The following is a 27,474-nucleotide window of genomic DNA, read 5'->3' as shown; positions in this document are numbered from 1 at the left end:
ATTTGATATAACAACAACAACAAAATTATCATCATGTAGTTGTGGTTTTAATATACGAGAAATTCACATGTATTGCAACAATTTCTCATGGCTAAATGTCGGAAGTTGGAAGAGTTAGTAAAAAACACACACACACACAGACACATAAAATAAGTAGAAAAAGAAATCAAAAATTTTACAAATATTTGAAATTACAAGCAAATTATTTGTTTAAACATCTAAGAATTAAAAGTGAAAGAAATGGCGGGAAAGTTGAAACCACTAAAATAAAGAAAATTTTTTTATAAACATTGTTTTTAAACCTAACCAATCAATCTAAATTCGAAAATTGTTAATTATAAAAGTAAATTCAAAATAAATAATAATATATCAGTTTAAGCCTTTATTGTTTATTTATTAAAACTTTTGTTTTTGCTCCACTTTAACTGAGAACTGCCCTTATCTATAAAAGGAAAGAAAAACAAACATATAAATAAATTATCTGCCTTTTATACCACCCAGGCCCTTAATCATTTTTTAAGGAGTGTGTGTAATTGAAATTAAAACCATTTATATGTGTTCCACATAAGCCATATTATTAACTGGCAATTACTAGATAAATATTAGATTATATTGTATATATTTTTTTATTTATTTGTAGAGTTTTATTAAAAGCTCATTTAACGTGTGTAATTTAATAACAATACCTCTATACCTGCTACGTTAAGGCCTTTATTGGGCGCTGAACTTCAACAGTTTTATAGACAGCGATAGAGATAAGATACAAATGAGACTCTGTATATGTAGTATGTCGTCATTTAATTTGTGTTAAATAATATAGATTTCATAATTGCAAGCGCCTTTAGAAATAATTTTTTTGAATTTTAATTAGTTAATTTTATTTATTAAGCGAACTCTTTTTTTTTAACAAATGATTAGATTAGACCACCCAAAAAAAGGCTTGACTTTAATTAAGTGACATTATCAAAAATTTATTAAACGTTTTAAATAATTATATGAGATAAAATTGAAGAATAAAGATTAAATATTAAAAAAATAATTTGTTAATTTAGGTAAATAATTCAAATATTTCTTCGAAATTTAAAATTTTCAACTACTGGAGGCTGACTCAAATAATGGTTTCCAGAAAATTAACTACGGCATAGCTAAATATCGTGTAATCTTTTTATATAGAGTAGTTTCAGCTGGAACATATATTCTTATATTTCTTTGATTTCTTTTATTGGGTAGACTAGCCCATGTACTATTCTATTGACTAGTCTATGCAATAATATATGACTAGTCTAAGGACTACTTAGTCTATTGACTAGTCTGTGGCCTGGTCTATGGAATAGTCTAATGACTAGACTATGGAAAAGTTTATGGAGTAGTCCATTGACTATTATATAGACTTATCTATTGACTAGTCAAATGTCTAATGTATTGATAAGTCTATGGACTAGTCTATTGACTAGATATACTAGACCATAGACTAATCTATTGACTAGTCTATGAACAAGTTTATTGACTATGGAATAATCTAATGACTAGACTATGGACAAGTTTATGGATTAGTCCATTGACTACTATACAGACTTATCTATTGACTGGTTTAATGACTAGTCTATTGGCTGGTTTAATGACTAGTCTAAAAACTGGTCAATAGACTAATCTATTGACTAGTATATGAACTAGTTTATTGACTAGTCTATTGCCTAATCTATGGAATAGCATATGGACTTGTCTGCGGATTAGTCTATGGACTAGTTTCAGTTTATTGACTAGTCTATAGAATACTTTTTGGACTAGTCTGTTGACTATTTTATTGACTAGTTTATAGACAGATAGTATATAGACTAGTCTAATAACTAGTATATGGACTAGTCTATTGACTATTTTACCGACTAGTCTAAAGACTATTATATTGACTAGTGTATTGACTACCTTATGATTAGTTTATTGACTAATCTATGGACTAGTTTATGTTTATTGACAAGTCTATAGACTAGTCAGTGGATTAATTTGTTGTCTATTCTATTGAGTAGTCTATGGGCTAGCCTATTGACTAGTTTATGGACTAGTCTAGTTTAGTTACTAGTTTATGGACTAGTCTATTGACTAATCAATGGACCACGCTATTGATTAGTCTATGGACTAGTCTATTGACTAATTTAATGACTAGTCTATGGACTAGTTCATTGACTAGTCTTTTGACTAATCTATGGACTAGTCTATGAACTAGCCTATTGACTATTCAGTGAAGTCTACTAGTCTATTGACTAGTCTATTAACTAGTCTATGAACTTGCCTATGGACTAGTCTATTGAATACTCTGTTGACTAGTCTACTGACTAGTATAGGTATTAGTCTACTGACTAGTCTACTGACTAGTCTACTGATTAGTCTACTGACTAGTCTACTGTCTAGTCTACTGTCTAGTCTACTGACTAGTCCATTGACCAGTTTGTTGAATAGTCTATGTACTAGTTTATTTAGACTCTTTTTCCAGATTGAGATTCTTCACTATTGAACATGGAAAATTCTGTTCAGATGTCAAACAATTCCACAGTTCCCCACGTCATAGACTAGGTAATGACTAGTCCATATACCAGTCAATAGACTAGTCATTACCTAGTCTATGACGTGGGGAACTATTGAACATTTTCCATGTTCAATAGTGAAGAATCTCAATCAGGAAAAAGAGTCTAAACAAGATCTACTCATATTAGGATAGTGAAAATACTAAAGGTCAAGGGTCATAATTAATAGTTTTTGTATTTTAAAGAAGATTCAAAGAATGAATAACAATGCTTGACTGCTTTCGTCACTGGCAGCAACCGAAAACAACCTATTTACACAAGCAAAACACGAAGCCAAACCAGCATGTTCTCTTTATAACGAACACTGATTTAAAAGGTTTCATTTACTCCTCTAAACTAGCTTCTCTTTATCGTTTATTAAACCTCTGAATAAATGACAAACTGAGTATAACTTAATCAAAATTTATTTTTTTTTAGTATCATTAATATTAAAATATAAAAATTCATGAGCTTCTTTTTGTGCTGTTTCTTACTATTGTTAACAATATAAGTTAACCACGTTTTGCCAAATTTTGAGGGCTAAATTAAAACAAACAGAACGCGGCGTGCAGGTTTAAATGCAAATTTTTGTCTTTTGCTTACCGCTTCTAATAAATTTAAATAAATCTTAAAAAAATAAATATGTTATTTAAATTTTTTTTTCTTTTGAGATGAGAAAACAAAGTCTCGTGATAAATTTGTTAATCACTTTGAACTATATCTGTTCAATATTTTATAAGTATTATGCAGTGTTAAATGTCTATCATTTAACAGATGCTTAATGTCTTTCCCATATATCATTAGAGTTTTATGTTTTGTTTTTTTTTTCTTTTTTTATAAAACAAAGATAAATATTCCGTAATGAATTAATTTATTTTTTTGTTTTTTGGAAACCGGTATCACAAAAAAAAAATCATTGACATTGTCCGAATAAAATTTAGTTTGAATAGATATGATTTAAATTTCCTTTAAAAAACGATATTTTCACTGACTGAGTTTATTTTTCAGTGGATTAATTTAAACTCGATCAGTTAATATAAATGTTAAACGATCAGTTAAAGAACGAGTTTCTTATTTGCTGTGTAAATCGGTTAAAGTAGTTTGTTATTGACTCTCTGTATTAACATTTTAATTATTTATTGATTTTTAATTGCAAGTCTTTAAATTTTGGCTAGATCTTTGTTTAAAGAATAAAACAAATTAAGTGGTTTTGCTTTAACTATGATTTATCGGTTGTGGGAATTTCTCCTCCAAAAAATTTGTTTATAACATATTTGTCTTGCCTTTAAAGCAAATTTAAATTTAAGTTTCTATATTAAAAATAGAAGATTACCACAGAGATTTGTACGTATTTGGTAGTTCTTTATATTTTTATTTTATTAATATTTTTTAATGATCATGTTAACGGCACGCAAACTTGAAGATCAAAGATCACTTTTTAAGAATTTTAACCTTTTTTTTTGGGAAAGTTCCTGTCATAAATAAATTCTTTTTATGACTATAACATGTTGAAATTAATGATCTATTGTAGTTTTTTCTTAAAGTGTGAAAATTTATATAATTTTAAGTCATTGTGATTTTTATGATTTTTTTGAAAACAAAATGCAATAAAAATGTAATTCCCAAATAAAATTTTTTACTATTTTGTTAGTTAAAAAAGGGGGACCGCAAATCTTGTTCTTATGTCTAGGTTTATAATAGGTAAATTAACAAAATTTTTTATTTGGCATAAAGATAATAAATGAAAAATTTTAATTGAAAAATTAAACAAATACTTCCAAGAGTTTTTTCTTTAAATATTATCTTTAATAAATTCCTTTTTCGAACAAATACATATTTTATTTCAACGTGTTCTTAAAATCTCATGCCTGCCTTATTAACAGGCATAAATATTTTTTTTGGGTTATTTTTATATTCATATCAATTGCATTAGGGAAAAATTTAAATTAAAACAAAATTTACAAAATACGCAGTTATATTGATTTCAAACTACGTCAATGTTTTATTATAAAAATTTATTTTTGTGAAAATATTTACAAAACAAAAACAAATTTAAATAATATTCTTAAAGTATAAGTGTGTAATTTGTTTACTTTGCTGTTAATTAAGCTAATAATTTAAATATTTTAAAAATACTTTATTTATATACAAATTTATTTTCCTTGTGATTATTATCAAGTGTGAGTGTTTTAAATAAAGAATTAATGTTATTCGAATTTAAAACAGCTTAATTAGGTTTTAATCCCCATCTAAAGATATACATATTATTTATAATTTGTTTTTGTAGTTTATTTTAAAAATAACTACCTTTAAATACCGTTAAGTTGTTAATATTGTTAAATTATTAAACAAACATACTATTTAAACGCACAGCAGATAAATACATACATATGTACGTAAGCACGAGTACGAAAATACTCTTATGATGATGTTTGCACAATGGGTGGCAAATGATAAAAAAACTCACATGATTTTTAACATTTTCATCATCGTTAGAAATTGCTGGAAAACTATGATATGATACAACTTTGGATTTTAAATTAACAAAATCTAGATCTGATCAAAATTACTTTAGGTTAGGGTAATAATATAGGCAAATTTTGATGGATCGTTTATAAGTGAATTCAGGACTTGCTAAAAGAGACCTTATATATGGGCTAGGATCAAATGATACCTGATCTTTGCAAATCTTTACCATTTAGGCTTAGTAAAACTTAGTTGTGCAGATATTTGTACACAGGGGGAAAAAGAAATATACACTCCTGGTACCAAATTGACATCAAACTGTTTATAATTTTTCAACACCATCCGTTGTCAAAGTACATACTTGCGTACGACAACACTATGTAATGTTAACAACATTAACATTTAGACAACGGATGTGTATAAAATTTAGATTTCGACAACGATTTGTTGCAATGTTGACAACGCAACATAGTGTTGTCATACGTATGTATATACTTTGACAACGGATGTTATTGACAAATTATAAACGCTTTGGTGTCAATTTGGTACCAGGCATGCATATTTCCTTTTCCCTCTGTGTAGATATTATAGTAAGGGTTTTCATATAAACGTTCAAAAGCCTCGCAAAGGAATGTCGAAGTGCTTTACGTGAACGCCTGCCTTAACGGCCTTATTTCACGGTGGTCTTTTTAACCACTGGGTGAGCTTTTGCAACGACTCACCACCGCCCAATTGTGCTTCTTACACGCCGGTGGCATTTTACTTGAATGGAAATTCCGGTCCAGTATACGTGCACTTTTCTCGAGTGCTCGAGCTATCTAATCTCTGACCATTGCTACCCTATTGCTTAACTTCCGAGATGCAAAACATTACTTCCATTTACAATCACGCAGATGGGATGGCTTCTGTTGAGTCGGCAACAGCACCTGCAGACGTAATCGGTAGATCGAAGTACGAATCCATCAAATAAGCCGAGACTTTGTTCTTACTCACAGTGACACACTGTGGTAATTCTGGTATGAACAGAGTTTACTCTGAACATACCTGGACAAGGAAGGAAAATTCAATGGTATCACATGTATAAGACATTTATCCTACACACTCATAAGAGAACAATATACGACACACTTACTCTAGATATACGGGTTGGCAAGGCCCGGATACCCCCACATTGATCCTGTATCATGTACAATTAACACCAACTCATTTCCAGCGCTTAGTACCACAGTCACTCCTCTGTGGGGTATCTGTTGTTATTCGGCAATAGCGTCGAACACCCGTAGTACCAGATTATGTGGTTATATGACTACTTGAAAACATTATATGATTATATGAAACCATAATATGGTTACTTAAAACTACAATATGATGCTACAACTTCACATTATGATTAATAAAACTATATTATGATGAAATATAAGGACTATGATTAATCATAATATGATATCTTATTATAATAATAATGATCATAATATGATATTTTTTGATACATACTAATAATGATCATAATATGTTTTAACTTTAACCATAATTCTAACCATAATATGTTGCTCTTAGATTATGGTTACCACAACCATATTATGTTTTGTAATGAGTGTGAAATCGGATTAATAAGAATTTTGAAGCATTCTTTATCTAAGAATTTCAACTTGGATTCATTGACAAATTTTTAATTTTTAGTGACAAATTTATTTCATAAATATTCTATTTCTCCTCACTGTGCATATTTTTATCTCTCTACACTTCTTGCTTAAAGAAAAAAAAATACAGAAAAAGACTGTAACTGAACAAAAAAACAATAAAGTCTTAAATGTTTTGTAAATAAAAATAAACAAAAATAAATATTTAAACAAAAAAAAAAAAAAAAAAACAACTGTATGCGAACGAAAGAAAAATTCACTAAATAACTCCAGTGGAGGAAGAGAACAAGCTCAAGCTTAAAATCGCACAAGAGCAGATATGAAAAAATAAAACTGATGAAATTAAATAAACTGAAAGTGATGAAAAAAATAAATGTTAAAACACTTGTGTATGGTTTTTCTTTTCAAGACTAATTTGTCTATGAAATGAAAATATTTTGATAAACAGTTGTTGTAATTGCTAATATCTATGAATGTATCTTAGTATCTCAATATCTTAACATTTCAATATTAAAGAAAACATAATGAAATTTTAGAACAAAATAGCAACAACGTTACCTACCTACATACATATATAGTAGAATTCATAATTATTATTACTTTTTGTTAAGAAAATGAAAACAAACATTAATTTTATTAGTTGTTATTGTTATCACCTGACTTGAAAAGAAGCATGAGTAAATAAAAATTGTATCAAATTTTTGTTTAGCTCCATAATAGTCAGTTAGATAAAATATATCTGCTTAAGAACATAAATAGACGTTAAACACATATCTTTTTGTATCCATTGAGTTTGTCATTGTGTTTGTAGCATATAGAAATATTGGTCCTGGAAGCACAGAATATGTGTATATATTCTGGTTCCTTATAACATTCTTAGAGGATTTAGTCATGACCGTCTCATAATTTGATATTGTCGGGGAATGGAGAAAATTGGAGTGTGAAATTTTGAATAAATAATTTACTATATATTGATGCTGTTTGTTTGGTTTTGGAAATGGACAATATCGGTCGTGGAGGGTAGGCCTTAAAAACTTAATTAGGCAATAATCATGATAAAATTTGGCATAAATAACTTTTATGCATATTTAGGTCTAGTCCATATATAAGGTCCCCTTGAGAAAATGACTTATGGTGTAATGACTGAAAAAGTTTGAAAAATCAATGAGAATAGGTCAATAATTGACCGAGGACGCCATTAAAGTTCCTGTAACGAAAATCGACATAATGTTGATATTCCCAGCAAGCTAGGTAATGACTTGTACTTATATAACAACTTTCTTTTCAATGACTGCAATATAACATCTGCATAACTTTTAAGTACTCTTATAATAACTTACATATAGTCAGATATGTAAGTACTTTATTTTTTATTATTTACTTGATCAAAATACATTTTATAAAATAACAGTAAAATAACAAAGCAGTTGTGTTGTGAGTACGACAACTTACGAACAACTTTTTAACTCCCTATTTGTATTCCTTATTTAAGTACTTATTGGTAAGCGAGAATGGCTTTAATATCTTTATATACAATTTAAAATAAATCTAATAATAAACGACGAAAAGATTGATCCATAAAGACTTATCATATACTTATCCTAACAAAATTCTTGTTAAATTTGGAATACATGTTTTGATGTCGGGTATATAAGATTCGGTATAGCCGAATAAAAAACACTTTTATATGTTTTCTACTATTATTATTTTTTCATTTTCTTTTTTGATTTCCTGTTAAATATAGATGTTTATGTTTTTTCATTGAGGTTTTACTGATGTTATTTGCCCAAATAGTTTTTTTGTTTATTTTTAATTTTCGAAAGAGTCTGTAGATAATTATATTTTGAAACTTACATCAATAGAAGACATAATTATAGTTTCAAGATATGTAACTGATTACAATGTTTAGTCAGACATAACATTTTCAACTACTTTCTACATATAAAACCAGAATTTTGAAAGTTTGTATTCTTAAAGGAAAACGCTAATAACACTTTAATGAGTTTCCTAGAAAGTTCAGAACTGTATAATTAAGCTAAGTGAGCTCTAAATTCTAGAATTTTATATCTACTCGGTTAAGGCGTACAAAAAACAATATATTTGTTTACTCCTAATCTTTAGACGATATTAAAAATGTTTGCATAATTTGCCGAACAGTTAAATAAATTTTGTTTAAAAGCCTAAATTAATTTATTTACCACAATAAACCTTTTGTTTTTTGATCTAATCAATATACTTAAAAATAGATCATATTCATTTGTCTTCAAAGATTAAACAAAACAAACCATAAACAATATTTTAACATTTAAACGAAAAACAATAAATAACAAAAAAAAAAAAATATAGTTTTTTTTTGGCGCTCAAACAACACAAAAGAAAAATTTGTCTCCAAACATGTTCAGGTTTGAATCACTCATTTCGATTTATAATAAATGACGCCAAAAAAGTGCATCCCAATAATAATATTTATTAGCGGTTTTGACTTGGTTTATAAATAATAATACAAAAAAACAACACAAAACTACACACACTAAAAATAAAGACAAATAAAACAAAGAAATAAATACTTGTACAATATTTGAAGAAGAAAAAAAAAGCATCATTTGAAAGACAAAACATTTGATTTGATTGAAACATTGGAACCAGTTTGCTTGACACAGTTTGAATATCCAAAAAAATAAAACAAATCAAAAAATATATACTAAATTAAATGCTTACACACTCATTCTTACTTTAGTATTTTTTTTTGCTACTTCAAATATTGAAACATTAAAAAAGAGTTGAATTTGAAACAATACCAAATTAAAAGCTTTGAAAAACAGTCATAATAATATTATGCTTTTTTCATTCGATGATTTACAAAACCCGGAAATAAATAAGAAAGATGATCCAATAAATCTAACAATATCGGGTTACAGTTCACACGTTTTGAGGTAAAGCGTCTTTATTTTAATTTTATGTAGGTCAAGGACATTGGCTCAATATATTAAAAAATAGGTTTTATTTATAGAATTAAATTTGCAGCTGGTAATATTTACTCATCTGTTATTTAACCATTTCTTTTTATGCAATGTCCAAGTAACGTTTCCTGTCCACTTTATTTTTAGGCCGGCCACAACATAGAGACATTAGAATTTTAACCAGAATTACAATTCATTCTTGACCTTTGGCATTTCATACTAAACTACTATTCACTATTTTATGAAGGGAAAAAATAAAACATATTATAACAGGAAAGTCATAACTCACCGTATAACACCCTACACTAGCAGAATAGAAAAATTAGATAATATACTAGACTATAGCCTAGAAGATAGACTAGACTACAGACTAGAATATAGACTAGACTGTAGACTAACTATAGATTAGATCATAAGCTAGACTACTAGACTAGACTATAGACTAGACTATAGACTAGACTATAGACTAGACTATAGACTAGACTATAGACTAGACTATAGACTAGACTATAGACTAGACTATAGACTAGACTATAGACTAGACTATAGACTAGACTACTAGACTAGACTATAGACTAGACTATAGACTAGACTATAGACTAGACTACTAGACTAGACTATAGACTAGACTATAGACTAGACTATAGACTAGACTACTAGACAAGACTATAGACTAGACTATAGACTAGAACTATAGACTAGACTATAGACTAGACTACTAGACTAGACTATAGACTAGACTATAGACTAGACTATAGACTAGACTATAGAATAGACTATAGACTAGACTATAGACTAGAACTATAGACTAGACTATAGACTAGACTATAGACTAGACTATAGACTAGACTATAGACTAGACTATAGACTAGACTAGACTATACTATAGACTAGACTATAGACTAGACTAGACTAGACTAGACTAGACTAGACTAGACTATAGACTAGACTATACGATAGACTAGACTAGACTATAGACTACTAGACTAGACTATAGACTAGACTATAGACTAGACTATAGACTAGACTATAGACTAGACTATAGACTAGACTATAGACTAGACTATAGACTAGACTATAGACTAGACTATAGACTAGACTATAGACCTAGACTATAGACTAGACTATAGACTAGGAACTATAGACTAGACTATAGACTAGACTATAGACTAGACTATAGACTAGACTATAGACTAGACTATAGACTAGACTATAGACTAGACTATAGACTAGACTATAGACTAGACTATAGACTAGACTATAGACTAGACTATAGACTAGACTATAGACTAGGACTATAGACTAGACTATAGACTAGACTATAGACTAGACCTATAGACTAGACTATAGACTAGACTATAGACTAGACTATAGACTAGACTATAGACTAGACCTATAGACTAGACTATAGACTAGACTATAGACTAGACTATAGACTAGACTATAGACTAACTATAGACTAGACTAATAGACTAGACTATAGACTAGACTATAGACTAGACTAGACTAGACTAGACTAGACTAGACTAGACTATAGACTAGACTATAGACTAGACTATAGACTAGACTATAGACTAGACTATAGACTAGACTATAGACTAGACTATAGACTAGACTATAGACTAGACTATAGACTAGACTATAGACTAGACTATAGACTAGACTATAGACTAGACTATAGACTAGTCTATAGACTAGACTATAGACTAGACTATAGACTAGTCTATAGACTAGACTATAGACTAGTCTATAGACTAGACTATAGACTAGTCTATAGACTAGACTATAGACTAGACTATAGACTAACCTATAGACTAACCTATAGACTAGTCTATAGACTAGACTATAGACTAGACTATAGACTAACCTATAGACTAACCTATAGACTAGACTATAGACTAGACTATAGACTAGACTATAGACTAGACTATAGACTAGACTATAGACTAGACTATAGACTAGACTATAGACTAGACTATAGACTAGACTATAGACTAGACTATAGACTAGACTATAGACTAGACTATAGACTAGACTATAGACTAGACTATAGACTAGACTATAGACTAGACTATAGACTAGACTATAGACTAGACTATAGACTAGACTATAGACTAGACTATAGACTAGACTATAGACTAGACTATAGACTAGACTATAGGACTAGACTATAGACTAGACTATAGACTAGACTATAGACTAGACTATAGACTAGACTATAGACTAGACTATAGACTAGACTATAGACTAGACTATAGACTAGACTATAGACTAGACTATAGACTAGACTATAGACTAGACTATAGACTAGACTATAGACTAGACTATAGACTAGACTATAGACTAGACTATAGACTAGACTATAGACTAGACTATAGACTAGACTATAGACTAGACTATAGACTAGACTATAGACTAGACTATAGACTAGACTATAGACTAGACTATAGACTAGACTATAGACTAGACTATAGACTAGACTATAGACTAGACTATAGACTAGACTATAGACTAGACTATAGACTAGTCTATAGACTAGACTATAGACTAGACTATAGACTAGACTATAGACTAGACTATAGACTAGACTATAGACTAGACTATAGACTAGACTATAGACTAGACTATAGACTAGACTATAGACTAGACTATAGACTAGACTATAGACTAGACTATAGACTAGACTATAGACTAGACTATAGACTAGACTATAGACTAGACTATAGACTAGACTATAGACTAGACTATAGACTAGTCTATAGACTAGACTATAGACTAGACTATAGACTAGACTATAGACTAGACTATAGACTAGACTATAGACTAGACTATAGACTAGACTATAGACTAGACTATAGACTAGACTATAGACTAGACTATAGACTAGACTATAGACTAGACTATAGACTATACTATAGACTAGACTATAGACTAGACTATAGACTAGACTATAGACTATACTATAGACTAGACTATAAACTAGACTATAGACTAGACTATAGACTAGACTATAGACTAGACTATAGACTAGACTATAGACTAGACTATAGACTAGACTATAGACTAGACTATAGACTAGACTATAGACTAGACTATAGACTAGACTAGACTATAGACTAGACTAGACTATAGACTAGACTATAGACTAGACTAGACTATAGACTAGACTATAGACTAGATATCTGATATTTAACCGATATTTTTCATTATCATCATCATATTCTTATGACCGATTTCAATCAATATCAATAAGAAACTTCTTGTTGTTTGATTCCAAGATTTATACATATTATCAGAAGATTGAATATGATTCCCCTATAATTTTTTGGGTTTATGAACATCTCCAAAATCGAACAATAACTTCTTTCACTAAGGTAGTGTAGGGTATAGAGTTATTTTTAGAAACTTTTAACCTAAAAAAACAGAACTCTTCAAATATCAACAACTATATTCTTTAAAAAGAAATGTAACAACGTATTATTTTTCAGTTGAAATCAAAACACCTACAAATCATACTCAAACTAAATAATATATTTTACCTTCAAATTCTATTTGTTACAACATTTATCACACAGTCATTGAGTCAAATTATTGTAAAATCACGTTGTATTTGTTGTTGCTGTTGGATCACCTGAATAATTGACAGATTTGATTGATTTTTGTGGTTTTAGTTTTAATTCAAAACAAATGAAATCAAACGTAAATAAAAAGGGTTTTTTTCACAATTGAAACAAAAAATTTCCATTTTGTATAAATTAAAGTAATTTAAGTGAAATTGTTTTTCTTAACAGAAATAAGCTTTAATTGAATGTTATAAAATATTAAGTAGCAGTTAAATCTTAATAAGAAATGAGAAAAAAAAAATCCAAACAAAAAAATATTCCACTTAAATTTCAAATTAAATTCTAACATCAACACGAAAACATTTCGAAACTTTCCTTTACATACAATTAAATTATTTGTAGATAGATTTTTTTGTAGAAATTTAATAATTTATTTGGCAAATAGCTATCATACAGTCAGCAAAAAAAATTGTTTTTAATAATTATATAAATCTTTAATTGTAACTTTCTATTTCCCTTCCTTGGGGATAGAGTAAAGAATATTTTTATTTTCGAAATAAATTAGCAAAAATTTGTTGAAAATAATTTTAAGTTAAATTGCAAGTGTGTCAGTGATGGGCATACATTCGTATTGATGCATGGGTGTGAAGGAAGCGAAAACAAACTTTGATATGAACAGCATTTTCCACTGATTTTATCTTTTTTAAAAGCATTCTCATTCTGACCACCTGTGTTTTGCACATTATGTGAAATTTAAAAAATATGCCCATTACTTTTATAAGTTTAATAAATTGTGTTTAAGAAATCATATTCCCATGACTGTTAGTCATGCAATGTCTTTTTAAATACAAATTATCTAAAACGTAAGATTGTTTTTTTATTAACAATTTATTTTTATTTCATGTCCTTTGTAAAGACGAGTACAATTTTAAGAATTCCCAATAAAATCGCTGCTTAAACCTATTGGGAGTTAAAGAAGAAACATCTTGAATCTAATAACTTAAGGACCACTTACATTCATAAAGGCTGAATCCACCCAAATCGATCAAAATGACCTATAATCTCTTAATTTTATTCCCATAAATTATTTAAGTCGATGATTAAAACAATCAAAGTGTTAATTGAATATGTATTTACAATATTTAAAAAATACTTAACCTTTAACAAAGCGTTAAGTATTTTCAAAAATATTTACATATAAATTATTAAAAAGTTAAGAAAATTGAACTTCTTATACCGAAAATATATTATTGACTATTTAAGAATTATAAACATTATTTGCATAGAAACAAGAATAAAATATTGATGACAGGATATAACTATTGACTTATCTATGAAATAGTCTATCTACTAGATTCTGAACTGGTCAATTGATTTGTCTTTGGACTAGTATATCTATAGACTTCTTAATAGAAAAGTGCATAGGACTAGTCTATGTACTGGTTTACACAGAAATAATTCTCGACAGTTTCTTTTAATTAATACGTTTTTTAGCTTTTATTTAAACAAATATGGACCGATCCTCATAAAATTCTAGGGTGTGATTTTAATTCAATAAAACTTATTTGTGCCAAATTTTATCATAATACTAGTGATTAGAGGTGAGTTACGGACGTTTAAGTGTTTTTCTGAAGGTTTAGGCTTATAAATTTTTTGAAGGGATAGTATTATAATTAACAGAATTATGAGCTAAAAAGTGATATTTTCGGGTCCGTTTGTATGGCGGCCAATTCAAAATTGGCCGCCATACAAAAGTCTTCGTCTTTGGTGCTACAAAAGATCATAAACCAAAATTTTTTTGAATTAACTTCAAAAATGCAGAAGTTATAAGGGTTTTATTTTTTCAGTCGTGGTTTACATATTCATGGAATTGCCCATATGTAAATTTTGGACGATTAAGGTTTTTTTAAAGGGGAGTTTGTATGAGCCCTAGGGCCGATCATTGCAAAAATCGCTTTGTTTATATAAAACTGGATTGTTCCGATTGTTGAAGACCCAAATCGGAAGGTCCGGTTGTATTGGGGCTAGCTGAAATTATGAACCGATTTCAATAATTTTTAATAGGCTTCGTCCTTGGACCGTAAAACACATTTTAACACAGTGATGATGAATGTACTAGTCTATGAGAGTCTATGAAATTATATTGAATAGTCTATGGGGTTTTCTGTTAAAAAGTATGTGGACTAGTCTATGCTTTCAGTTGATTACATCATGACTTAGTCTACTGACTGGTAAGAAACATTTTATATTATAAAAGAGATTCAAAAATATCGTAAATGAGTCAAAAAATATTTCAGATTTTTTCAATATCTAATTAATGACAATATATTAGTTCTATTCGTTACCCAGCTGAGGGGATAGTTAAACGATAACATTAGTTTTCTAAACTATTTTCTTATTTACAAATAATCATAAAAAGTAACTCCCATATTTACTTAAAGTATATAAAAATATCTTCTTAAAATGTTGTGCCTTTGAAACTTTTCAATCTGACATTCCCTCATATAAAAGAAAACACCCATATTTATGATCATTTCCTAAAAAATATTAATAATTTTCACTTTCAATTATTTAGTGACGTCTAAAATAATACTAGAGATAACACTCCCCTGGTAACGAATAAAAACTTAATTTATTTAAAAAAATATTCAGTCAACATCCATGTATGTCTTAAATACAGTTAAAAGATATTCTTCATTTCTTCAACGGGTTCTTATAAATCATTTATAATATGCTCTACAAGTTTCCTGCTGTTTATAAAATGAACAAAAAAAGGATTTTCATTTAATTTATTAATTTTTCATTTTACACTAAATACATGTGAAACAGCAAAATTGAAAAGGTTTGTGAAAGAAAAAAAAAACTGTTTCCATTTTTTATTGCAAAAAACACGTCATAAATGAAGTCGTTGTTGTGTTTCTAGCAGAGAGAGGTTTTTCTTTTCAGTTATATAATTTATCATGTCCGTTGTCGTAATATGTAGTAGTTGCTGCAATACAGGAACAACGATTCACGGCTATAGGTGTGTTCTTAATGAATCAAGGCTATTTTGTTATTTTTTGAAATATTAAAAAAATATATAAATTTCTTTCCTTTACGTATGTAGACATAATTTTTTTTTTTGTTTTTTATGGTTATTTATTATTATTTTTGTATTATTATTGCTGTCATCGTTTTACTGTATTGAAATGATGTACCTGCTGTTGTTTTTTTGTTCTGGCTTGTTAAAAGGTTTTAATTTACCGTTTTTTTTCGGTTTTTAATGCCAATGTCAAGAGTTGTGTTGTGTTAAGACACAAAAAACTACTTAAAAGGTTTGCTTGGCTTTTTTCCTTCCTTTATTGTTTTTATTAGAATTGTAGTGTGGAGGTAATAATTTCTAAAATTCATATTTCACATTTTTTTATTAATATTTGAAGAACTATCAACGTTAGCAACAAATATGTATTGTGTTTAGCAACTCCACCCATATTGTTAGACTGACTGATTTACAACTGCGATTAAAATCGTAGAAAAATATCAGTAAATAAAACCATCAGCAGGTTTTGTGTAGAAGATTTAGATTTTGATTAAATTTTTATATAGTTTTTTTAGGGTTTTTTTTTGTGTGGTAAATAAACTTGGAAGGTTTAGTGGACTTGTGTGATGTAGCGTGCGCACAAGGTTTACATGGACACACAGACGGATGGACATAGCTTAATCGACTCAGTAAATGATTCTGAGATTGGATTCCGATTGGTATACTATAAGGTGGACAAATATTTCGGGTGTTTCAAACATCAGCACAAACTTATGATACCCTCCCCACTATAGTGGTGTAGGATATAACATATTTTATCGAAATTTTTTGTTTAATTCTCCTTTTATAGAAATATTTCGCATTAACATCTTAAAAAATGTTTGATAAGTTCTCTATTTATTAAAAGTAATTGATCCATCTATCTCTATTTGTATACAATTTTCAATCCGTTTTCGATATGGGCATTTCCACCGAAAAGTATATTTTTTGTCACATCACGTCACGCACATTAATTGACAATATCTTCCTTTTGATTGGCCCTTACTTTATCCTATGTATAAAGCTATTAGAGCTCTACATAAATATATAAATAATTTAAATATATATAAATATTTTCCCTAGATATAGTCAGTTAATGGTGCGTGACGTGATGTGACAAAAGTAGAGTTTTCGGCGGAAATGCCCATATATAAACAAGTAAGAAAGTATAGTCGGGCATGGCCGAGAATATGAATATTAACTATGATTTATTTTTCGTAATAAAGCAATTATTTTCAATATTACCTTGTTTTAAGCAATTTATGAGCGAAAAACTAATTATCTGAAAGAAGCTTTATATATGCGGCTAGGGGCAAATATGGACCGATCCCGATAAAATATTGTGGAGAGATTTATATAATATTTATTTGTGCTGAATTTCATAGCGATATTAGTGTTTAAAAGTAACTTTTGAACATTCCAGTCATTTTCTGAAGGGGTCTTTGTATGGGAGCTAGGGTCAAATGAGACCCGATCTTTATGAAATTTATACAAGCATTGTATAAAACTTGGTTGTGCCGCTTTTAATCGAGATACAGGTATATTTAACATAATTATGAGCTCAAAGGCCCTTTTCGAGGGGTTCTGCTGTATGGGGGCTAAATGAAATAATGGACCGATTTTAACCATTTTCAAAAAACGCGTATGGTTTACATGGACAGCCAGCCAGACGGAAGGACGGACGGACATAGCTTAATCGACACTGAAAATAGTTCTAGCGAAGACTACTGTCCGTCTTATGTCCGTGATGTTAGCTTATATGCAACCGTGTATATCAAAGGAAAGTTATTCAAAAGACCTTGCACACAGAGCTGTATCAATCAATACAGAAAGATTTTCATAAAATCTCCCTTTATAGAAAATTTTCGAAAAGTTCTCCATTTAAAAGTGAGATTATTAGCAAGTCATTTCCTAACTATTACTAGGTAAGAGTGACGATAGAGATTATGTCATTAAAATTAGTAGGAGTGACTAATGTGGACCGATTTATCTATACCATTGAACTATATCGTGTTTTTTACAGCCATAAAGACGGACGGACATGACTAGGTCGTTTTAGAATCTAACAAGTAAGAGAGTATAGTCGGACATGGCCAATTATGTTTATTTTTTTTAAGACAAAATTTATGTTTAACTTCCACTAAATTTGCACATATTTGCACAATTTACCGATTAAAAACTACATTTTTGAAATGGAGCTTGGGCTAAATTTGGACCCATTATTATAAAATGTATAGTGGAGAAATTCAAGTTTACATAAACGTTATTTGTACGGAAATTTAGCGTGTTACTAGTGATTATTAGTGAATTATAGATGTTCGACACATTTTCTAAATAGGGACTATGTATGGGAACTAGGGGAATCAAGGATTGCATATAACTTAGTTGTGTAAATTTTTGATGAAATACTTTACATGAGTCTAAATGTGAAATAATAGGCCGATTTCAATAATTTTCAATAAGCTTCGTCTTGGGCCAAATAAAAATTACAGAAAAGTATTCTGATCCTTTAAGGTGGGTGTAGGATTAATGTTTGAATGTGTTACAAACAGTGGTGTAGAGATCCAGAATATACATATGTATATGAGTTTACGCCCGATATTTACATCTTTTTGATGGTGTTTATAAAAAAATTAATTAAACAAACGAATTAAGGAATTCAGTTAAAATTTGTGTATTTTGTAAAATTTTTTTAAAATGTTTTAAAATAATTAGCAAAAATAAACAACAAAAATATATTGTTGTATATTATATGTTTACTTTTAAAATGACATATGTCAAATTTTATCGCATTAAAAAAAATCTGCTTGTCATCCATACAGTATCAGTGACATCCTAAAATGACAAATGCTAAGAAAACAAGTTTAAACAAAATCTGGATTATTCCAGTAATTCTGACGACATTTTAAAAAATATTCTTACATATTTAAGATATGTATGTAATTTAAATAAAATTACAACAAAGTTATATATTATTTCAATTAAAATTTTTTTTCAATATTCGTTGTTATTATTTAGTTTTTCGTTTTTAAATATTTTATCGTTACAATCAGCAAATTCTTAAATAGGACTGTTTATATATATATTTTTATCATCAGTTCAGATAATAAATTTATATAAAAGTGGCTGGTTGGTCACTTTAATAAATACGCAAAGTATAAATAACCTTAAAACGTAAAAAAACGTCTTATTTATGGTTTGAATGAGTGGGAAAAATGCAATTTTAAAAAATAAAAAAATAAAATAAAATTTAAAAAGAAATAAGTCATAATGTCTCTATTTCAGTATATTTCCATATTATAACCTTTAATAAATAAGAATACTTTATAATTTTATTTATATTTCTTTTAGTTAATAATTTTCTTCAAAAAATAAAATGCTTAGAGTATTAGTATTAATAAAAACTTAATAAAATAATTACTTTATTTAGAGAAATCTATTATTTTCAAATATTTTTCTATATTTTTATACCCTACATCAATTTATTGGGGAGGGTATATTGTGTTTGTGCTAATGTTTGTAAGTCGCAGTTTTGAAGATAATTCAATGAAATTTGCTACATTATCTTCTATTGTCCCAATGACGAAGCCTATTGGAAATGGTTAAGATCGGTGTATTATTTCATCTAGCCCTCATACAACTGAACCTCCGAATAGGGGTTTTAAACCTTGTAATCAAACTACACATGACCTTCTATTGTACCATCACCTAGCCCCCATTGTGGACTTTCAAAGATACAATTTTTCTTAGAAATGTAAATTTTTTGAAAAATTTGTTATTATTGAATATAAACTATGCAAATGGTTTGACAAAAATTCAATATGTTTGTGTAAAAATCAATTTTTTTTTAATTTTTGTACAAACAAACAGCAAGCATTTGTACAAACACGAAACACCATCATACACTACACAACAGGCTTGCACAAACGTAAAATATTGGTATGTTTGTCAAGCCGCTTGTGTAGTCTATTTGGGCCTTTAAGTATATCTGGTAATGTTTGTTCGTAGTCGTTAAACTTAAGAACTACTGTAGCGAATGGGAAAAATTTCAAATATGTATTCATGGGCTCGTTAGGGTCGTTCCTGTTAAGTATGAAAACTATACGGTAGATGGCGTCGCAGTAAGTTTTGCACGAACTCTTGCGGTGGATTTAAAAATGTTACCAACTATTACTCATATTTCTAAAAGAACTCTAATTTCAGTGTCCAAATAACTTTTGATTTATGATCTTCATGTATGGTGATCTTCTAAAGATAAAAAGTACATTTTTATTAATGTATTCAAATAATAATATTTGCATAGTTATTCGTTCAAATAAACGAGGAAATTTTAGAAATTATTCGATCTTTCAAGTTGTCTGAACATTTTTCGAAATGGGTGTCAAAAATTGCGTAATTTTGTGCTTATCTCGGGAAAAATAATAAAAAATTTTATTACGAGGTTTTTGGTTCGCAAATCGACTCTTAGTGCATTATATGGGGCATATAAGTTCCATAATAATCCAAAAAATTCTGAAATGGACCAAACCAAATGCCAAAAAAATTTTAAAATATTTTTCTATATAACCTAAAAATTACGACAATTTTGACACCTATTTCTATAAAGAAGCGAAACCAAATCAAATAATAATCATTTTGTGGACCTAAAATACAAAAATTTAAAAGTATTTTCCCCGTAATCAGTTCAAAATTAGGTAATTTTTGAGACCCATTTCAAGAACATTGGAGATATATTTTTTTACAAATTATACTAAGGTCAGGATTTTCAATCGCTGGTAGGGAACTGAGGACCATTCCAAAAAAATATTTAATACATAAATGTGAAATGTTTGAATGGAATTCCTACAAGAGATTCTTACAAAAGATGTTCCTCGGGCCATTCTAATATTCATATAAGCACGATCACTCTATATACCAAAGGAAACTAAGCAGCACTATCAACATGTTTTTAGGATATTTGTATAGATTGATATAAAATTTAATAAGTGTAATTTTGTTTAATTTATAAGGGCCTTATTCATAACAATTTATCAAAGATTTATAAGACAATTATTCATACAAAATATGTTCTATAAACCTTTGATAAGTTGTTATGAATAAGGCAGTAAATGTATAAAGTGTATTTTTGTGTGTTTTATGTAAATGTATCGAGGATATTCGATACTCACCGACTTTTTCCACCATTTTTGTAAAATTTCTTTTATAGGTTTTTGTTTTGTATTAAAGAAAACAAACTGAAATTATAAATATTTTTTAATAAAACAACAATAACACTTTTATAATTTATTTAAAATATTTTTTTTATTTTTCTCAATCTTTTAACACACACCTTTTATGTATATTTTATGACAATTTTTTTTAAACAAATCAATTTGTTACACTTTTTAATGGTTATATCTTTTTGTTGTAAAAATGAATTGTAAATTCGTTTTAAAAATTTGTATCTAATTAATATAAAAATTAATTAGTTGCTTTGTTATTTTGCCTTTTTTTTAACAAAATTTCAAAAACTTTTTTTTTTTAACAATAATAATTTTTACACCAGTTGTATTCGCGCCTTGGCTAAGTTGCTAACACTTTCAGTGTTCGAGCGTAAATAAACGTTAGTTGTGTATGAACTGAAACTTAGATATGTGAACCTAGACGGTTAAAAAAAAAACAATACCAGCAATAAAAACAACAACAAAGTTTGCAAAAAAAAATATAAATGAAAAACACAAAAAAAATCAACTCTGCCAAGTTAAAAAAAACGTCCACCGAACTGAATTGAAGCCATTTAGTCAGCAGCCGCTACAACACACACTTCAAAGAAAAAGAAATAAAACTCAACACACGACCACCTCAACGCTAATGTACTCATTTACTGCACTACATAAGCTTAACACACACTGAACAGGTGTTGACGTCGTTGCTAACGTTTCACTGCTGCAGCGCTGTAGCCGGCATAAGTTAGTTACTAAAGTTACGATCTTTTTGCTTTTTGTAGGCTTGATAATAAGTTTGTATGAACGGTTGCATGTACGAGAGTATGAAAGTGAGTACTTAATACTAGTACTCGACGAGTCTTGTTAATTTGTTGTTGTTTTTGTTTAACAAACACGAGTTTGTATAAAAGTGTTCGTATGTGAAAAAGAGTGCTTTCGTTTTTTTTTTTTTAGCTGCGGTTACGGTATTTCACTGTTGGTAGGTGTTTTTACTAACATGTCTGGGTGTGTGTTTGTGTAATTTAAATTTTTAGGTTTTTCTTCATAAACGTGTATTCTTATCGTTGTTTTTCTTTTGTTTTTTTTTTTTTTTTGCTAGGGCAAGGTCTTTTGCTTATTTTTCGTCTTCTGTTTTGGTTTAAGATTTACAATACATGCAACACAACTATCCAATGTCCGTATCCTTATCGTTGCTGTAGTTGTATGTAAGTGTGTGTGTGTGAAAAGGAAATTAATAGTTTATTATTCCTGTTTTCAATGTTGTTTACGGCATTTAATTGTGTTAAATAGTAAGTATTTATATAATCGTAATGTAAGAGTTGTTGAATATCATTGAGCATTAGGATGGCATTGTGGTTTATTAAAACATGTTTCTACCCTACACCACTGTAGTGGGATAGGTATTATGCGTTTGTAAAGATGTTTGTATTACACAAAAATATTGTTCTTACTCCCTAAATCGATTAAACCCCTCCGTTCGTCTGATTGGATGCATATGTTAAGCTTCTGTGCTGGGTATACGACTCAATGTTCAATCAACGTAATGATAGAATTTGGCACATAAACTTTTCAAGCCATTGAAGAAGGCTATTGAAAATAGTTAAAATCGCTCCATTAATTCACCTAACCCCATACAACCGTAGCCCCCGAATAGGGCTTTCGAGCTCATACATATCTAAAGAAATCGTTTTGTATGAGTTTAAATTTAAGGCCTGCACAAGACATCAATAATACTACAATTTGTTAAAAAATATCGTGTGCGCCATCATAAGCGCACGAAATTTTTTTAAATTTAGAACCCATACAAAATCCTCGTCGAAAAATGACTTGAAAGTCAATAATCCACATAGATAGATAGATAGATAGATAGATAGATAGATAGATAGATAGATATATAGATAGATAGATAGATAGATAGATAGATAGATAGATAGATAGATAGATAGATAGATAGATAGATAGATAGAGATAGATAGATAGATAGATAGATAGATAGATAGATAGATAGATAGATAGATAGATAGATAGATAGATAGATAGATAGATAGATAGATAGATAGATAGATAGATAGATAGATAGATAGATAGATAGATAGATAGATAGATAGATAGATAGATAGATAGATAGATAGATAGATAGATAGATAGATAGATAGATAGATAGATAGATAGATAGATAGATAGATAGATAGATAGATAGATAGATAGATAGATAGATAGATAGATAGATAGATAGATAGATAGATAGATAGATAGATAGATAGATAGATAGATAGATAGATAGATAGATAGATAGATAGATAGATATATAGATAGATAGATAGATAGATAGATAGATAGATAGATAGATAGATAGATAGATAGATAGATAGATAGATAGATAGATAGATAGATAGATAGATAGATAGATAGATAGATAGATAGATAGATAGAATAGATAGATAGATAGATAGATAGATAGATAGATAGATAGATAGATAGATAGATAGATAGATAGATAGATAGATAGATGCGATCATTAAAAGTGCATTGAACATTTTTAAAATATAAGCTAAAATTGTTGGAATCCCATAAACTCTAATGTCTATTATACTTATTTTTAACTCACAATCAACTCAATTGATAAAGCAACAGTTGTCTATAATATATAGATTCATAATTTTTGTAAGTGTTAATAAAAATTAATGTGATACCATTATATAAAATATATTTTGGAAAATTTAAATGAAATTCAATATGGCGCTTTAATATGGCGTCTAAAATGTATTCAGTTATTTTATTATGGGATTTTTTTTTTCAAGTATTTTAATTAGAACATTTCATAATAATGGAATTACCTAGTTTGTGTAAAATTTTTGCATTCAGCTCGGTTATATTTTCAAAAGTTTTAATTTTTTCACTTTTATGTTAGTTGGTTTTTTTCTAACTTACAAAATGTTTAATAGAGGATACCACTCCTTTGACATGTTTTATAACTGACAGCTTGTATGTCATTTGTATTGAGTTACGTTATGTCATGCTGTATTAGAATTCTTATCAGTTTGATTAAATTCACAGTTGGTTTTCATTTTCAAATACAAGTTATTTACTTACATATGCATGTACTTGTATTTCTCAAAAAAAGAAGGCATAGTAAAAGTTTGAATATTAGTAGAATGTAAAATGAACTACATTCCACTGACGGAAAAATTTAAATACATTTTATAAAAAAACTTTCAATAAAAATCTAAATTGCCATTCATTTTTATACCCTACACCACTATAGTGGGGAGGGTATTATGCGTTTGTGCTGATGTTTGTAACGCACAAAAATATTGGTCCTATACCCACCTTGAAGTATACCGATCGACTCAGAATCACTGAGAATCTGAGCCAATTAAGACATGTCTGTCCGGCTGGCTGATAAAATTTGGACCATAAGTGTTTTTCGGCACAATGACGATGCCTATTAAAAATGGTTGAAATTGGTCATTATTTCACCTAGTCCCCATATAACCTGACCTTCCGATTTGGGGTTTCTACTCATAACTAAGCCAAATATACTACTATCTCTCTAAAAATTGCCACAACTAAGTTTTATATAGGCATCTTCCTTTTCTTAAACATTTTGCATAAAATATCTTTCAACACTATACACGATTTTAGATTTTTAGATAATATTAAATTCATTTTTATCAAAAAGATCTGGGTCCTTATTAAATTCTAAGACGATCTATCCCTGCCCGTCCGTCTGTCTGTCTGACTATTTTAACGATCATTATTGACTTAAAAATAAAAGTATGGCGATTAAATTCGACATGAATCCGTTTTATACGAACCAACATCTATGTACAAAATTGTACATGGATTGACCCATAATTTACAATACCCGCCGATAAAAGAATTCCTTGAGGAAATAATTTTAACGCTTATGACTGAATTAAAAATGCAGGAATTAAATTCGACAGAAATAATTTTGAAACAAACCGAAATCTCTCATCCAAATTTTATAAGGATCGGGATCCATAATTGACCCTACCCCCATATAATCCCTCTTATAGAAAATCTGTTTGTAGTTATACAAATTGGACAAAATTGATTTATTTTTATTTTTGACTTATCGCCCTGATGTTTATGGGGGATTATTCCTTTTACGGCATATGATTTGATAGTGGGTGGCTATACCGAATCTTATATACTTTTCGATTGACTACTTTTGTTGAAACATTTTGATGAATTATATTTTAATCGAAAATTTTTAAGTAAAATCAACTATTCGATCAATTATACATTTTAAGACAATTTTGAACAATTTTCTTTTTATCAGTAATTTTCCATAAATTATCAATTTAAGGAAAAATTGTCAAAAATGTTCAGTTTATTACCCAGTAAAAACTTACATTGAAAAGGGATTTAAATGCTAAAATTTACTTACACAATAACATTTTAAGTCATTATTTTAAAACGGGCATGATATTGGACGCAAGTACTTACTTACAATTAGGGATTTAGGTAAGTACTTACTGCCTGCAAATAGGGATTTAAGTAAGTAGTTTTATTTCTGAGAAAAAAATTGCGTACGAGGATACGTCCACTGCGTCTATTATTAGTTTTCAGAAGAAAAAATATTTTTTTCGTTCGAAAATAATATGTCTAAAGCCTAAAGTGTAATTACTTACATAATATATTATTTGTAAGTCATTATTAGACTCCTTCTAAGTAACGCAAACGGTATGTAGTAGTCATTGAAAAGTAAGTTGTTGAGTAAGTACAAGTCATTACCAAGTTTTTGCTACGTATCTATAAAAAAATAAATACAATCACTTTTCTTTTTATCGGAAATGTTCGATTCTTCTATATAAATAAAAAATTTTAACGAAACCAATTTGAAATTTAAATCCAAAGACATTTCTAAATTTTCTATACTGGTTAGTGTAGAATATTGCATTTCGATTTTCTTTTGTTATTTACACCTCATAAAGTAATTGTTTTAGTAGTTGTGTGTTATGGTAATTCTAATCAATTTAACTGATATGAATTTAGAATTTAAAATGTTCTTACTAAACGTATTATAGAACGAGGATAAGTTTATATTTTAAGCCGTTACTGTAAAGTGCTTAGTAAAATTTTAACAAATACAAAATAATAGAATTTTACAAATTAAACACGATTTTGAACGTGCTTTGTTAACAAAATTTTGCAAATTTCATATTGTTAAGAGAAATGGCAAAATATGGGGTAGGAGTATATTGATGTAAATAAAATATACTAATAATAAAAGTAATAATCATAAAAAATTCAATAAATAATCGTATTAATTAACGTCAAAGATATTTTAAATAGTTTTTGCTACTTAAATACCATTAGTATTAAAAATAATTTAAATTCAAAACAGAACTTTAAGGAAATGTTGTTTACATTTCATTTGATTTAATTAAAAATTCAAATATAAAAATAAAAATTCCCAAAGTAGTTACTGCACAAGTTTAAGACACCATTTTTAGAAAATAAATCTCAAGGAAAGAAAAAAAAAAGTTTCCTTGCCAAAATAACTATTATTATTGCAATATAAATTTCATATAATTATTTGACAATAATTATTTAAACATATTCATCCACAGCTCATTAGTTGCACAAAATAAATCTAATTTTTCGTTTTTAGTTTTTTTTTTTTTTTTTTCAATTTTAGTTTAACCACAAATTCGTGACTTTTTATTTATGAATGAATAATTTGTTGAATGAACCAGCAAAATACAAGTAATAAATACATTTTATAATTATTGAAATAAATATGTATGTAAAAACTTAGAAACATACGTACGTACGTACATATTCATTAGTTTTGCAAAATTTAACCACAATTTGATGTCAGAAAAATTTTCCGATTTTTGTCAAAAACTTTTGAATATCAAATGTTTCAGTTTGATGTGTTAATACAGTTATATTTAATACATTTAAAGATTTTAATTTGTTCATTTATTTTTTGATTGTTTAGTTGTGTGATTGATTGAACTATGAAGGTTTTAAATGTTGGGAATAAAATCAA

At 28.4% G+C, this 27,474-nt stretch overlaps 1 protein-coding gene and 1 long non-coding RNA gene across 3 annotated transcripts in view; one reads left to right on the top strand and one right to left on the bottom strand.

Annotated features, from left to right (window-relative positions):
* Positions 1-27,474, bottom strand: part of LOC119602656 (aquaporin) — a 138,669-nt gene that overhangs the window by 38,086 nt on the left and 73,109 nt on the right. Inside the window, exons 1-2 of one of the 2 annotated variants that reach the window (XM_037954284.1) lie at positions 21,575-21,872; positions 21,414-21,479 (exon numbers count right to left, since the gene is read on the bottom strand). The exons of the other annotated variant lie outside the window; for it this stretch is intronic. Coding sequence (XP_037810212.1) covers positions 21,414-21,429 — 16 coding nt within the window. The 5' untranslated portion in view covers positions 21,430-21,479; positions 21,575-21,872. Of the gene's footprint in view, positions 1-21,413; positions 21,480-21,574; positions 21,873-27,474 lie in introns of those variants that run through there. 2 annotated transcript variants of the gene reach the window in all.
* LOC119602658 overlaps positions 1-27,474 on the top strand; it is a 161,617-nt gene that overhangs the window by 73,428 nt on the left and 60,715 nt on the right. The window lies entirely within an intron of this gene.

This window comes from Lucilia sericata, unplaced genomic scaffold (genome assembly GCF_015586225.1).
Source record: "Lucilia sericata isolate MDLA Ls3-8-SP2 unplaced genomic scaffold, ASM1558622v1 Contig000248F_arrow, whole genome shotgun sequence".
NCBI lineage: Eukaryota > Metazoa > Arthropoda > Insecta > Diptera > Calliphoridae > Lucilia > Lucilia sericata.
Note: the sequence above shows the minus strand (reverse complement) of the source record. Positions and strands in the feature narration are given on the sequence as shown.